Source organism: Nansenia antarctica, assembly GCF_963989245.1.
Source record: "Nansenia antarctica genome assembly, chromosome: 4".
In the NCBI taxonomy this organism is placed as follows: Eukaryota; Metazoa; Chordata; class Actinopteri; order Argentiniformes; family Microstomatidae; genus Nansenia; species Nansenia antarctica.
Window position 1 is genome coordinate 53,036,760 of NC_137689.1, and position 17,218 is coordinate 53,053,977.

Consider the following 17,218-nt stretch of genomic DNA (forward strand, 5'->3'; position numbering starts at 1 on the left):
GAAAAACATGCAAAAACGAGAAAACATATCAAAGAGTAAGCGAATTTCATCTTTCTTCATTGTTCCCCCTGCTCTTTCGCAGCACGGTTTCTCTTTCAGGGCCCATTTGAATTCTTACTCCGTTCTTTTTTTTTTACTCGGAAGAGCTTATGTTTTAATACCACCAACTGATTGTTTTGTTTGTAATACGGCCTGTTTAGACATTGCTCGAATAGTTTGTCCCATCTTGTTATTCATCCGGGGAGATGCGGTATTCCCCAAGAACCTCACAATAGATGCTGAGGCCAGGGTCCGTCCGATGCTTCGCAGACTCTCTGCCCAGCAAAACAACACTGCATACAACAATCACATTGTTTAAATTATGTGGTCACATAACTAGCCAGTGAAGTTCTCGTGGGGGGGGAGGGGGGGGGGGTGTATTTATCAGGCAATTTGTAGAGTTTTGTTACGGAGGCCAGACACTGCTGCCAGGCTGTTTTTGGTTGTCTAAGTGGTTGGCATCGATGACAGGTACTTTTCTCAGCAGACCTAATTACACTGCTATTATGTATTAAACCCCCCGCTCTGAAATTAAGCCTCTCAAAGACTGAAATTTTGAGGGGGGGTGGTGGGGGGGGGAACACACCAAAAAAACAACTGTGGGACAAAAGCTTTCATTATGAGGAAAATTAGACAGACAGAGAGGGTTTCTTTTGTCCATTTTTTCTCTCTTCTCCTTCCTTCTCTTCAGAGAGACGACCACAAAAGGTATTTTGGCTGGCTTTGTTTCTGTGGTGTTAACACTATGGTCACTCAGACGACGACTGCTGATGAGACTGCCATCCAAGATGGCAAATCAGATCTGCTGTATAGATGGCGGTCACACACTTACACCACGGCAGGGGGGCTGATAGAAGTGTGGATAGACTGAGAGTCTGCGGTGTTGGACTCACCACTGGCACAGATAAGGATCGCCGTGGAGAACAAAGTCCCAGCCATGGTCTGGCCTGCCACGAGAATGTCAAAACAGAGGGTAACATGCTGGCAAAACACAGTCTCAACCTCACACATACAATACACATGTATAAACACACACACACAAACACACACACACACACACACACACTTACACACACACACACTTACACACACCCCTACACCTACACCTACACACACACACACACACACACACACACACACACGTACACACACCCCTACACCTACACACACACACACACACACACACACACACACACACACACACACACACACACATACACACACACACACACACACACACACACGTACACACACCCCTACACTTACACACACACACACACACACACACACACACACACACACACACACAGACACAGACACAGACACACACACACTCTCTCTCTCTCTCTCTCTCTCTCTCTCTGCATCCACTCCATCACTCACACTCTATCTATCCATCTACAGTATCTAGGTCTCTGTTTCCTATTGTCTCCCCTCCATGCTCTCCCTCGTTCCATTCCAAGGCTGTCTGGCTGGCCCCTGGTTGTTTGTAGTGCCTGGTTCAGTTTTGTCTGTCTGCCATTCTTCTGAAAGCTCAGCAAACAATGAGGCGGATGGATTTTTGTGTGAATTAGCAATGTCGCCAAAAAGCAATGGTTGTTCTCTAATTTAATGAGACTGAGGGCAGAAAGAAAGAGAAAGAGAAAGAGAGAGAGAGAGAGAGCGGGAAATAGAGAGAGCGGGAAAGAGAGAGAAAGAGAGCAATTATGGCAGTATTTCTGGCATGCTGAGCAGAGGAGAGGAGAAGCCGGGCAGCCTGGGATTCCTGGTCGATGACATCAGACGTTGGGCCGAGATCAGTTGAGCCGGTCCACAAATCAATCAGGAGCACCAGGAGAATATCATTCCTGAGCGACTGAGGAACTCAACAGCCACAAAAACTAATTTATGGCTTCGATTTAGTTTCTCAGGTCAGGCCCTGTGGCAGAGGACGCACAACGGGAACAGTATAATATCCTTTCCACACTCCTTTTTTTATCAATTACACAGTAGCTCTGTAATGAATGATGCCACCTGCAGATATCAGAGCAGGCCTAAGGCAGAGATGACTATATTAGCTAGAAATGACAATATTGTCATGTGTGAGTACAGTAAAGCATAAAGACAAAGACGTGATCTATCTATTTGATATGAACATCCTATCTGTGCTACTGGAAATGCTACAACAAAAACATAACAACCCTATGTCATTTGTGATTGGTTGATTTCGCGTGACAGAAAGTTCACAGTTTAAGCCTTTTGTGATGTTTTATCTCTTGGTTGTAATGCCCTAAAATGGATCTCTCCTGAAGTTTTATGGTCAACAAAATGGTTTTGACCTGAGTGAGATTACTGGACTTTAGAGTTCACTCTAAAAGAACAGAGAAAGAACACATCCGACCTGTTGGATAGGCCAGATCGTCTTTTCAGCCAGTTTAATAAGAAAAGCCTTGTGTGGCCTTTAAGTCTCAAATCACAAATCATTGCCACTATCAGTAAGATACTTTCCATTCGGTCTTCATTGCTTCAGCTCTATGATTTGCCAAGGGATATTTGTCCAGGTCTCTCTTAAAGAGACTTTATCTCAGAAATATATACCAAAATAAGACATACAATGTGTTGCTATAACTTAATATCGCTGCTTACTCAATATCGCTATACAGCATCTAAGGTGTTTAAAACACCTTTTTAATCATGTCGTAACTGACATATTCAACATATAAGGCTTATATTCAAACTTGGCATTTCCTCTCAAAAATACCTCTGTGCTCACATCACTGAGTCTCACTCGATGTATTACCACATTTATGAACCCTTTACAATCACCTCAAAAGTGCCAATTATTTAACTTACATCGGACTGTATGATAGCTACACCAATCCAACCCATTATCAACTATTTTGGTGCTGTTGTATTTCCTGTATTCATCTGGATCACAACCCTTCCAAATTCATCGTTTTTCCTTTGAGGGATAGTTGCCGTTCGGTTCAGAGCAGGGGAGGCTGGTGGAGGCCGAAATCGGAGGACGGGCTCATTGTAATGCATGGCCTGGAAAAAGGAATGGTATCAAACAGGTATGTGATACGATTCCTAATTGGATACATCTTCCACCTCAAATACATCTTCCACAAAGCGGCTTCATAACAGCCAGCGTGAGTGTGGGAGAGTGTGGGAGAGCTGGATAGCCGGCTTAGACTGTACTGTATAAATGCAACACCTCGTAAGTCACAGCCTAGGATTGGGTCACGTCAGGTTTATCATGTTTGCAAAGTCATTTTCTGTGATTTATATACCCCCTCTAAGAAGATCTATTTCAGTCCGCCCTGGAGGAGTCCCTTCCAAAACACTGGGAGTCTCCACCTTGGCTTATTTACTATACTTACTGTAAGGGGTCTAAACAAGTTCTTTGTGAGGGGGGTAGGGCTCTACATAGAGCCCATTTAATCTGAGGAACCCTATTTGGTGCTAGGATTCTTGCAACACTTTTTGCAACAAAAAAACACTTTTTTAAGAGTGTACTACAGCCAGAAACCAGCTAAAACACCTGGTCCTTTTCTACAATACTAGGCCCATGAATCTCTAGTGGATGTGCGTTGGAACCACACAGGGCAGGAACTCTCCTTAGACAGTGAGTTCAAGTAGAGTGAACGTAACAGAGGTGGTTTGGAATCACATTCTCGTGATGGGTAGCCCTGCCTACAATTTCTAAACCCAAATGTAACCCCCTGTACCACGAGGGACATCCCCTTGGTATAATGCTTTATGTCTTGGTCATCCATGCAAGAAGTCCCACAGTCAAAACCAGCCGGTTGCACATGTCTAATCAAACTTGATACCGTAACATGCATCAGGAGTGTTGTTTCTGACCATGTGCATCCCTTCATGGCCACAATGTACTCATCTTCTAATGGCTACATCCAGCACGGTAATGCACCATGTCACAAAGCAAAAGCCGTCTCAAACTGGTTTCAAGAACATGACGATGAGTTCAGTGTTCTTCAGTAACTTCCCAGTCACAGGATCTGAATCAAATAGAACAACTTTGGGATGTGGTAGAACATGAGATTCACACGCCTGAAAGTGCACCTGAAAAATCATGTCATCATGGACCAGAATCTCAAAGGAATGTTTTCAACATCTTGTGGAATCAATGCTACGAAGAATTGAGGCTGTTTTGAGAGCAAAGAGAGGCCCTACCGTGTATTAGTACAGTGTTCCTATTAAAGTTTTCAGTGAGTGTATGTATAATCATTGCATCACTAAATCGTCAGACACCATTTTATTTATAGTGTTGGATTCTGCAACAGCTTTGGGGGTGGGTGAGGTGACTTATTATAATATGTTATTATCATCAATGACAGAGCTGCTTCCAGCAGATTTATTTTCACTTATACTGTCTGTTTGTCATGGTATATGTCTCCACTCTGTGTCAGCATGTCTGGGATGAGCTAGACATTTGACAGGGTGATAGTGGAGTGTGCGTGTGTGTGTGTGTGTGTGTGTGTGTGTGTGTGCGTGTGTGCGTGTGTGTGAGTGTGCGTGTGTGCGTGTGTGCGCGTGTGTGTGTGTGTGCGCACGTACATGTGTGTGTGTTTGTGCGTGCATGAGTGCATGTGTGTGTGTGTGTGTGTGTGTGTGTGTATGTTTAAGTGTGTCTGTGTGTGTCCATGTGCGTGTGTGGGGGTGTGAGGGGAGTATGAACATTTAATTGAGTGCTTGCAACATCTACAGAGTGTGTAATGTCGAGCCTCACCAGCCCACACTCTCTTATCAAGACAATAAAAAGCAATCAATCACAAATAGAAAGTAAGCACTTTTACCGGCTCAACATGACTTTCTAAATCCTGTAGTGTCAATTCAGCTCGCTACAGTGATCAGATAACAATGCATGAACACTATCGAAGAACGCTGTTTCTCACGCTAACGCAATGACGCGAACGTTGACACACTGTACAGCCCCCCCCCGCGGCTGCTTCCGGACTTCCTCTCAAGCTGTGTCCATTGGCAACGTTTCCAAGGAAAGGGGATGACCTGTTCCTAATGTGCCCCTGATAACTCTGTCCCTTTGTAGGAGCAGCGAGGCCAGAGAGGTGGGCTCCCCTTGCTAAAGCCTTCTACAACAATACAGCCCAGGGAGATAGCGGCCGCTAGCCGGTGCTGGGAAGGGAAACATTAGGGCTGACAACCTTGGAGAGATCAAATGTAACCCCAACACCAGCCCAGACGTTATCTGACCTCCGATTAGGACTGGCCGGCCTGGCCGTGCAGAGGTGTGCTCACAGACGTAATGCCGACGTAAATTGCGGCCTTATCTGAGAACAACAAGGCCCCAGAGGCTGCCGTGGCACAGATAACGTTGCTACATAGTATTACTCTCTCTCTCTCTCTCTCTCTCTCACACTCTCTCTCTCTCTCTCTCAGTCTCAGTCTCTCTCTCTCTCTCTCTCTCAGTCTCGGTCTCTCTCTCTCTCTTTCTCTCAGTCTCTCTCTCTCTCTTTCGTTGTAGGACGGTCGAAGTGGAGGCTTCCAAGTTTCTCTTCGTAGTAAAACTCTCAGTTGGCGTGCTTTCTGTGTTGTGCAAGGTAGAATGGCAGGAAGGTGGGAGATAACAGTACCAGGAATCCTACCTGACGCTTGGATAAATCACCGGCTCGAATATACAAATATGCTGCTGCTATGATTTACCATTCCTTCTTCCATGTAGTCTCTTCTGAGCTCTGTTCCAAAGGTTCACCAAGATTCCCTTGTTTAACAGAGACAAGACCTACCTATCTGTTACTGCCACAGCTGCAGAGGCCAGCTTCCCAAAACACATTGAGATGTAGTGTGTGTGTGTGTGTGTGTGTGTGTGTGTGGGTGTGGGTGTGTGTGTGTGTAGGGGGGTATGGGGGGGAGGGGGCAGCAAGATGACCATAAACATAAACCAGTTGGGAGAGCTCAAGAGAACAAGACGGTGTGTTCCCTCCGTTGTTTCGCTGCGTCCCCGGCTTGCATCTGAGGGCCGTTTTTTGCTAAGCAACCCCCCCCCCCCCCCCCCCCCCCGACCTAACTTTATTTCAAGATGTGGAGGGGGACGTCGGAGGTATGGGAAGCGATACCCTAGGAGAATAAAGTGCCTCATATCAAATGCACATTGCAGCAATGCCCCCTGGGTAGGGGAGCGCGGGCCTTCTGAGCCTCTCGGAAGACTAATCTATCACCGGTCTGAGATGTCCTCTTAACAGCTTAACATAAAAGTATCCAACTGTGATGATGTATGGATTCATAAAGAAACGCTTTACTGAGCTTTGAGCTACCGGAGGAGGAGGGCCCTCGACCGACCCAAAGCCTCTCTCTGACAGGGACCCGTGATGGAACATTCACAAGATGTCTGTCCAAGTGGACTGGTTTCATTGCATTCCAGCGCTTCCCATCCCCGCTAATATGCTTTCACTTTATAGGCCGACTGATAAAGTCACAAGGAAGACAAGGAGAACTTAATGAGTCATGTCATTAAGTGTCACACAGAAACGCGCGCAAACGACTTCAACGGTTATGTTCTTGATCATCGTCAGGCAACATGGGAGGTCGAGTTCAGCCCTCCTGATCCCTAGATTACAGACTCTGAGTGTCGACATTTCAGACCTCTGTCTTGATGTGTGTGTCTGATGACTCAAGAGAAGGGCTATTCTGTTTAATATCCGTCCAGGACATGACCAATACATGGTGGTTTGTCTGTTTGTTAAACCAGCCAGACAGACAGACATAAAGACAGACAGACAGACAGGTCAGAGGCTCCAGACTCCAGTCTCTCTCTACGCCTCTGAACAACAACACAGCCACGTTAAGGATTGTTATTCACCATGACCACGTTTCCCTTGCATGGCAGACAGAACGAGAGCCCTCGATCATGACCAACCAGAACAATAACACCGAAATATCCCACTTCCACCCGGGTGAACCCACCAAACTATGTCGCCTCAGCTAATACGAGCCAGCTGTGTTCTTCTGAGGAAATAAATACAAATAAAACACGTGCCCTAAACACATAACATTTCCAATGGGAATACAGACACCCAAGGCCAGGATGTGGTACATGAGTGATATTTGACCAGTCATTCTTGTTTAGGAAAAGATGTAAACATGACCGCGGACGTGATGGTTAACGAGGGGGAGGGCTTTTGTTTTTATGGTAATGGGAAATACTGCACTCATAAAAATGTGGTCAGAATATGATGTAGTCAATTGAGTTACAAGCTGCTAGTCATACTGAGAACAACACCACACGGTCCATAGGTGGGCAGGCATTTCCGTGGACACCTACATTGTTTTAGCATGACTGTACTGTACCTCTAACGGTGAAGGGAAGTAACCTCAGAATAGGCAAGTGCATAAAATAACAACATCAAAATGAACCAACCAACATCTTCAGTTCCTTACTTCCAAACCAATTCCTCTATTTTGTACACCTTTGCGTGTGGCTATAGTCAACCTTCACACGGGAGGTTTACGGTCTTAGTTGTAGAGACCGACAACAATGGTCTAGGTGTTTAAAGGGGAGGTTTACGGTCTTGCTTGTAGTGACTAACAACAATGGTCTAAAGAAGGAGGTTTACGGTCTTACTTGTAGAGACTGTCAGGTTCCAGACACTTGAAGACCAGCGAGTAGATCACAGAGTGAGGATGGTCTCCATTTCTTCTCCCGGCAACCACACAAGAGGAGCCAAGACCAGAGAATAGGTCATCCACCAGGCTCAACACCTCACCTGGAGGAAGAGGAGGGGTTAGAGAGAGAGAGAGAGAGAGAGAGAGAGAGAGAGAGAGAGAGAGAGAGAGAGAGAGAGAGAGAGAGAGAGAATGAATGGGGAGAAAATGAAGGAGAGAGAGAGGGAGAGAAACGCATAGGGTTAATTATACTAATGGACATGGACTTGGTTTGAAGTAATTTCCCTTTCCTCTTAAATAAGCAACACGTTGCTGTTTTCTTCTGGAACAATGTTCACTCTCACCTATTGTCCCTTAAATGTTTCGCAAGTCAAAACAAACACTGCCAAGCTACGGTAACCTTGGTTCACATATTGTATGTTTAAACAGAAAACGGTCACAGGCGAAAGGAAAGTTATGAATGACTTTTTAAAGAGCCTTTTTCCGGCATCGATCCTGCCATTCCACGCTGCAGCGTTCCAAGCCATTCCAAGTTTCACCTCTGCTCTGACCACGGGGAACCATTTCTGCAGCACAAACCCTAAAGGCAAAATTAAATATGACTTCTTCTGGCGTGACTCCCTACACGCTACATTATAGATCTGTAAGAAAACAAAAAATGTTCGGCTTTACAGGCACATAGTACTGTTACAATGATATCTCACTGGCCACCCCGGGGGCCTCACAAACAACAGTTGTGAAATATCTTTTATGTCAGCTTACGGGAAAAAATAATGACACATGCACACGCACACGCACACACACACGTGCACACATGCGCACACACACACGCACACCCAGGCACACGCACACACACACACACATACACACACACACACACACACGTTCACTCAGACATGCACACAACTGTTTCCAGCACTCAGAGGGGGTGGCGTAAAAAAAGAGGGAGCTGTCGAAACGGTTTAAAAGCTCTAACATGGTCGGATTTCATTTCACTATTTCTACAAGATATAAAGGGCAGCTTAGATTGAGCTTATGACATGCGGGCCAACATATAAACACAGGGAATAGGTCTGGCTGGTGGGCACGAGGGGATGGTAAGAAAAAGTTGCAAAAGAAGGGAGTAAGGGAGGCTAGTGGAGGTAGAAACCGGAGGACGGGCTCATTGCAATGAGGTTTCTACCTCCACTAGCCTCCACTGGAAAGGTCGGAAAGTAACTATATATACGGACGAAAGGTTTGACATTTTCCCAGAAAGAGCTCTGTTTATAAGAGGTTTCCCCAAACACATTCCTGAGCGTCAAATCAACAAGTGCCAGGCTTATTCTCTCTAAGGTTTTGCTCTTTCTAAACATGTTGGATATACTTCATTTATTCCAGGAGTTACAGCAAGCATCTAGATGGTTTTCTGCTGGACCAAAATCTAATTTGTAATCGGCACTATTTACTCAAAATGACTTACATATTTAGTGTTCCTACTACTACGTAGTAGTAGGAACAGTATTGTTATTGATAGTATACTTCTTATTATTATTATTTTTTATTTGCTTTGGTCAAATAGCAAAAAAAAATCCCTGACCAAAAATGCTATAAATGTGCATGCCACAACTAGAGAGCATCAGTAACTATGGCAGAAAGAATGACCATGATTAGACCATAGGTGGCGCTATAATAACCAAAAGTAAATAATTAACTTTTATCCAGCTCCGTTGAAAATGTATGAAACTTGGTACATATGTGTCTTTCCTCATGGGGAACATATTTGCCTCAATAACCCATAAGGTCCGCCTTGATGGATTTTTCTGCAGGTGCAACATTTGGCCAAACTTATATATTACATAAAAATGTACTTAAAATCAACTGTAAGTCTGATTGGTCTGAAATGGTATATGAACATGCGTGGTGCACGTCTCTCTATAGGGTGTTAAAGGATAAGAGATCCATTTAAAGATATCAGAGAAAATTATATGAAAAGAAAAATAATTGGCCCAGAATTTTCAAATGCTCTGAGAATTTGCCATGCTACGTCAATATTTATGGCAGTCGACAGGTTGATAGAGTGCACTACAATGTGTTACTATGTCGAAGCATTTGAAGATATAGTAACAAAGATAAAAAAACAAAGATGTTTGACATTTTCAACACGTGCCCACCCTCCTCCCCTCCTCCATCTTTTATGAATACAAGAGGACAGAGGTCGCAGGTCGCAATTAGCTAGCTATGTTTTCTGTCCAGCCTTTTGAATTTCACACAAATTACACAAAATGTTGATCAAAATGAAGACGATCCGAGAGGTGAGGAGGCGCGAGTGGGACATAATCACTGGTGTCTGTGCAGCAACTGTCAACCAATGCCAACTGAGATGGAGAGTGGAAACAAACTTGTTGTAAAGGGCACAGATTTCTGTCCGCAGCTGTTCGAGGCAAGTTGACGTTATCAAACTATCGTTTTATGATGAAGCGTAGTCTTCTTACCTGTGAGCTCTTTCATTAGTGGTGGTCGATTAAATGCCTCCAATGCATCTTCGGAAAAGTGGCGAGAACAAAGACGCGCATCTTTATGCAGTTGGGTTCTTCCACATGCATCTCCCCACTGCTTTCTCCTCATCCACTCATTCACTAACCTTGTCATTGCCTCTATGCTGTATATTGATTCCATTCAGCTTAACATTATATATCGTTCACAAATAGCCTACACAGACAACTTAACTCTGGTTCATATCACTTAAGATACTCAAAAAACAGGCCTATGAAATTTGAACTTTTTGGCTAAAAGCTAAGGCTAATGCTAATATAGCACTTTAAAACTCATCTTCTCATGACCGCTTTACCTGATTCAGTCAGATGGGGGTGACATACTATGCTAGGCTTGCAGAATATAGTGTAAGCACATTATAAGTAGTGAAATGCTTGACATAAACTATACAACATGGTCATTAACTGGGGAAGGTTACTCCACAATGCATTTTCGTATTTACGCTTAGTGTATATTATCATCATAGTATAGTAGCCTATGTATATCAGGCCATAATTAGGTGACTGGTACCTTACAGGCCCGTGATCCTAGGGTACTTCATAATATCATAGCTTAGTATATCATGAGTTCAACTTGGCCGATATTAGGTGAGTGGTCTACCCCCCTGTCTATAGGTTTACCCCCTATCTGTCAATCTACAACCTGTCTGTAGATCTACCCCGTGTCTGTCAATCTCACCCCATTCATGGTTATGGGGGCATATCTGTAGGAACACGCCCCATTGCCGCTTGCGGTTATATTTCCTATTGAGATCTATGGGCCGACTTACACACTATCACAAGATAGTACTGTATTTGTTTAATGCCGTATCAAATGATATACAGTACAATAAAACACGCTGTGCTATGGACTCTGCCCTTCGACTGGAAATGAAAAGCAACCACAGGTTGTATCTCAGACCACCATCACACTAGACTCAACACATTTCCAGATTGTCTTTCGATACATCTGCAGCTGAATCAAAATAAAGCAAGAATTAGGAGAGTACATTGGCGTCACACACTGTATGCTTATAAATTATGCACTTTGTCCAATTTAGAGGCAGGTGGGCAACCAAACTTCAACACTTTCAATGATGTAAACTACAACTACTCACGCTAATACACAGTACTGACCTAAATTCACAAGTGTTTAGATGCTTCACCTCTTTTAATGGAGGTGTGTGTGTGTATGAGTGTGTGTGTGTGTGTGTGTGTGTGTGTGTGTGTGTGTGTGTGTGTGTGTGTGTGTGTGTGTGTGTGTGTGTGCGTGTGCGTGTGTGCGTGTGCGTGTGTGCACGCGTTTATGTGTGCGTATGTGCGTGTGTGCACATGTCAGTGTGTGTGTGTGTGTGTGTGTGTGCGTGTGCGTGCACATGTCTGTGTGTGTGTGTGTGTGTGTGTGTGTGTGTGTGTGTGTGTGTGTGAAGGCTTACTACAGTACATGGTTGTGAGGGTGGCGTAAGTCTCTGATCCTGATCCTGGGTTTTCCAAGGGACGGGAAGGAGGGAACGGGGGACCAGGAGAAGAGTCAACATTCCTAGTTATGATTCCACCAGGAGAAGAGTCAACATTCCCATTTATGATTCCACCGTATGTGTAACCTTGGCCTGCATACCGTCAGTCTGTGTGCCGCTCAGCGCTGGGGCGGCTGATCCCCCTGCTCATTGCTACACAAGTTAGAGAACAGATCTGATCTTCATTCACTTACCTCCTGACAATCTTCTTTAATTGCTTTTTCTTTCATTAGTTTTTTTTCTTCTTTTCTTTCTTTCGTGTCTTTCCTTTATTTACTCATCTGGAAGCACGGCCACCTGTTTTGTGTTACCGTTCATTGCGATTTGAGACATCTGAGGATCATCGGGCTACCATGCAATTCACTAACGATTTATGTGACGCTGACAGCGATCGTAATCACAGTGAAAACGTTCACGTTTCTTTTTTCGGGGCATACAGGAAGTGTTCAGTTTTACCTAGTTTTAGGGGCAAAGTATGCTAACACTCAAATAATTGGTGGAACAGTAAATTGCCCCGACCAGCCGACTCAATCTTTTGCATAAACAATGGGTAATGATGTGTTTAAGATTGACTATTGACCCGATACAGCCTACCCTAGAATGCCTTTCAAGTCCATTTCCCTTTCAATGGCACAGCTATGAGAGGAATGCCCAAGACAGGCCAGAAATCTGCTGCTTCACCAAGGCTAAATGTAGACAGAGACAGCGCAGGGAGGGAGGGGAGGGGTTGACAGGGGAGGGGGGTGAAAGGGAGGGAGGGTGGGGAGAGGAAATAGGGAGGAAGGGAAGGAGGGAGGGAGGGCGAGAAGGAACAAGAGAGGACTGAAGTTTTATGTTTCTGGATGCGGTCTGGGGAGGAATGATGTCTTTGTATGTTTTGATAATCAGAATAAATCAGAGGTCTGATGCGTGACTTGGTGGAGTCCGGGTGCAACCACTTGTGGGTTGGTCGGAGGGGGGTATCTGTCATTATCACATAATCCAGAGTTGCAAAAGGCCAAAGACAAACAGCCCAGCTCACGCTCTCATCTGTCAGCCCGCCTGCCCACCCAGAGCTGCCCACTCATTCACTGTCTGGTAATATCTCACTTACATACACACGGCTGCACGGCCTCACGCACGCCCACTCATACGCACACACACACACACACACACACACACACACACACTCACACACACACACACACACACTCACACACACACACACACACACACAGACAAACTGCCTACTCAGAACAGCTCTGATCACTATATACTGTATCGACACGGTCTGGTCAATTGGTCCGCAAGTCGTCATCCGATTTAATGTTCCGACTTTTCAAAAAATTAACATACATTTCAGCGTTGCTGAAAATCAATGACACACTCGCTAGTCAGCTAACACGGCTCGTTTTGTGAGCCTGCTAACAATGTAAAGTACTGTTATAGTTAACTAGGTAGCAGTGGGGATTACTCACCGAATCCATTGCATTGCAATATTTTGGCTCGACTAACGAGTTTGGGTTGTGATTTTCAACAACGTTCAGATGTATTTCCGTGTTTCTATAACAAAAGTCTGAATATTTTAACTTTGATTGGTTGCCGACTTGCGGTCTAAATGATTATTATTATATTTTTTAATCCATTCACTTAAAGGTTGTAGAGCAACACAAGGGGAACAATCAGTGTGACTGCAGGAATCCTGTGCCAGGATGTGCTTGAATAACAGCCCTACAGCTACATCTTCTGCTTCGTTCACAGTGCACTCGGAACAAGGACACTCCGACATTTCTGACTTAAAACTTGTTGTACAATCGTACCTGAGTTGCCCCACTCTTTCAAAATCAACCAATAGGAAGTTGTATGCAAATCACTTTTGTTGTGTGTTGTTGAGTTCACATGAATGCTGCATAATGTCTAACTTAACAGAGGGCGTCTCCAGGACCAGACGTCTCTTCCTGGTGTCTGTCCCCCTCTAACGCTACTTCTTCAACTGAACACTCATCAGCACTTCCCTCCTCTCCCCTCCCCTCCCCTTCTCTTCTCTCCTCTCCTTCTCTCCTCTCTCCTCCCCTCCAATCCTCTCCACTAATCAGTATGTTCCTCTCCCCTCGCCTCCCCTCCTCCCTTCCCCTCCCCTCCTCCCTTCCCCTCCCCTCCTTGCCTCAGGTAACAGAGCCAGAGAAGCCTAGAGCATTGGGAGCCTACTAGGGCCTGTTTGATGTGTGTGCAGTGAGGCTTGGTCATCCCAGACCACAACCACTCCAGGGCTCTAGCCTGTAGCAGAGAGCTAACCCACCGCCTGGGCTCGGGTGGTAGGGGGAAGAGAGCTGCTGCTGCTTGTGGGGGGGGTTAGAGGCTGGGGGTAGGGGTGAGAAGGCCCTCAGGGACCCTGGACCCCTCACCCCCTCCCTCCACTCTTTTGCGTAGCTTGTCTTGTGTAACACATCGATCAGGTCCACAGAGGAGGGGAGGGGTTTTTGGAGGTGAAAAAGAAAGTGTTTTCTGACACGAAAAACGCTCTCACATGCATGCCTGATCAATGGGGTTTTGGGGCCACTCAGCGCTTTGTTGACATAATGGATTCCATACATGTACCATATTACGTTAGGCAAAACAAAACCTGCAGACTTGCTATGCAACTCTATTCACTTCAAATTCACAATACAAAACCCACACACTACTTGGTGTGGGTGTTGTCTTACAAAATCATTAAAGAAAAAGGTCAAAAAGGGTCAACTGGGCGATAGCATGGATCATCTATACTGCAAAACACACCACAAATGCCCAAACTGCATTGACCGAGCAAAAGAAATGTCTTATCATCAAAACCGGGGGAAATACAGTATCGCCAAATGTCAGCGGTGGATCCTAAACAGTGTGTGACCTGTAACCTTTTGGTATAGTAAACGGACCCAGGTGCGGTGCAGATAAAGGGAGGGAGACAGAAGACAGAAGTAGGTAGCAGTACCAAACAAATTACTTAAGGAAGTAGAGCCAAAACAGGATATGCACACAAACTCAAGACCTGCAAATGAAAGGGGAGAACACAAAAACTCAAAAACAGTACTCATATATGTAAATAGCTTATGTTCATGATGCAACCAACAAAAAGTGAGAGGAGGTGAGGATACATAAAGCATCAGTGACAACCCCCATCCATAACAGTGAACCAGTTGTTTTCAGATTATGAAAGTGTAGATTGTAAGCTTTCAACTGATGTGTCATACAAACAAATTGTTGACGATGATATGCTTATTTGAATGTTGGTGGTCCGTGGTGGCCCAGACCAGGGCTCGAGCCATCAGCAGGGTGATGCTATAGGCGACCCGGGGTTTGCTCGGTGGGGAAGGAGGATGGCTAGAGACTGAAGACCAGGGGGCTCACTCACGGTGAACCACCAGACGGGACAAAGGAGCTGCTGCGGTAGCCTCTGACCCCCGCCACCCCCCTTCCAACAGGTGTTGAACTGTGATGGTCAGCTTGTGCAGGTTATCGTCCAGTGTCTGCAGGTTCTGCTCCTGACGAGCAAGAACGGCATCTTGCTCCGCTAGAGGGAGAAGTCATTGATCTGCATCCACTGGAACCATGATGGCTTGGTCTTCTGTGATGTTTTGGTATTGTAAGCGAACAACCAACTAATGGTGTGAACAAACAAACCACCCTCCGTAACCCTGACCTAACTTGTCCCAAGAGCTGGTGACCCTCATAAACACATGGAGACTGAACTCCACCACAGAGCACGAGTTCCAGCACGAAGCTCCACCATGGGACCGCCTAAATAACCTGCAATCCCCTCTGGACCTCTGGGGCAGGCGTACCTCAGTGACCAGTACCTCCATAGGAGGGAGGTGGTGGTCGTATCACAGCCCCGGGGTCAAGTCCATATCACTGACTGAATATGCTGTATCTGCTGACTCTACTGACTCTATAACCCCCCCTCCCCTCTCTCTCTCTCTCTCTCACTCTGTGTGTCTCTATTTTTCTCTCTCTCCGGCCACCAAGGCCCAGAAGAAGCAATTACACAGTGGACCAATTTCAAACGAGTGCTTTATATTTCCAGCGGGCTGCCAAAGCTGCTAGCGGCCTCTTCAGTTAAACTGTCAGCACTCCTTCCCTCAGCTCTATGTCTGGGCGGCTTCATCTACATCCCCTACACACACACAGATGCACACACAAACACACACACACACACATACACATACACATACACACACACACACACACACACCAGCACCCTCCCCCTATCCCCATCCCACCCTGTCAACTGGCCGATGCTCACTGTCACACACTTTAAAAGAAAAACTAGAAAAAAATAAAAGGAAAGACAGACCTGGCCACAGGAGAGATGTAGAGAAAATATGTGTGTGTGTGTGTGTGTGTGTGTGTGTGTGTGTGTGTGTGTGTGTGTGTGTGTGCGCGCGTGTGTGTGTGTGTGTGTGTGTTTGGGTGGGTGGAGGGGGGGGACAGAAGTCCAGAAAAGTACCCTTAAACTTACAAACTTCAAACTTAGACATAGCACTGCAGCCAATCCAATTGCAAAGTAAGAAAGGAGGAACAGCAAAACCTCCCTTCGTACCAGAGCCCCAATGTAGAGAACAACTCGAAAGTGGGCCTTCTGCTATCTTCTGTACTGTATAGAAATATGTGACACCTTAGCAGAAAAAACTGTTCAAAATAAATCTCTCTCTCTCTCTCTCTAACTCTCTCTCTCTCTCTCCCATCACTTTGTCCACAGATAAAGTCAGAAATTACCGGTTGCCCTTTGCAGTCGAATAAGAGTTTCTCTCCAGTTGGTGGGGAGGGAGGGAAGGATGGAGGGAAGGAGGGAGGGAAGGAGGGAGGGAAGGAGGGAGGGAGGGAGGGAGGGAGGAAAGGAGGGAGGAAAGGAGGGAGGGGAGATGGCCTTGGTCTGAACTTCCAAAAGGCCATTTGCTAATCTGACATCATTGCGTCTATTCAATTCATTCCTCGGGACACAATCACCAATATGGCTTCAGATTGTAGGGTGTAGGTGCCCTGGGAACAGGAGCTAGTCTCCAGGATAAAGGGCTCAGAGTCTTCACTCAGGTCCAGTTGCTCATAATCCTCCATGTTCCAATCATGCACATGTGATGTCTGAATGAGACACCAGTCTTCTCACCAGTCTTCTGAGGTAAATAAACCAAACCCTTGGTTGGACAGTCCTGCAGAGCACATAACGGTAAGAGGGCTGAAATATATGTTGTTGTTGTTGTTGTTGTTGTTGTTGTTGATGAAACAGTTTGTCATCTGAATCAGTCAGAACACTTTGGAAAGCTTTCTGTATGTCTTTGTTCAGTAAGTTAAGGAAAGCTACTCAAAAAACATCTGCGTTATAAAATGCAAACCCTTGCATCCAATATGCACATGCAGACACACACACACACACACACACACACACACACACAGACACACACACACACACTGAAATTGCCAGTTAGCATGAGTGTTGTTTTAACAATTAGACCGTGTCAAGTTGGAGACAAACGAGACCTCACAGATATGGGGTTGAAAAAATGAACACTT

At 45.4% G+C, this 17,218-nt stretch overlaps 1 protein-coding gene across 1 annotated transcript in view; it reads right to left on the reverse strand.

Moving 5' to 3' along the window:
* astn2 (astrotactin 2) overlaps positions 1–17,218 on the reverse strand; it is a gene marked incomplete at both ends in the record, with an annotated part of 337,790 nt that overhangs the window by 16,434 nt on the left and 304,138 nt on the right. Inside the window, one exon of the mRNA XM_080530321.1 lies at positions 7,622–7,763. Within this exon, the coding sequence (XP_080386447.1) occupies positions 7,622–7,763 (142 nt within the window). The remainder of the gene's footprint in view (positions 1–7,621; positions 7,764–17,218) is intronic.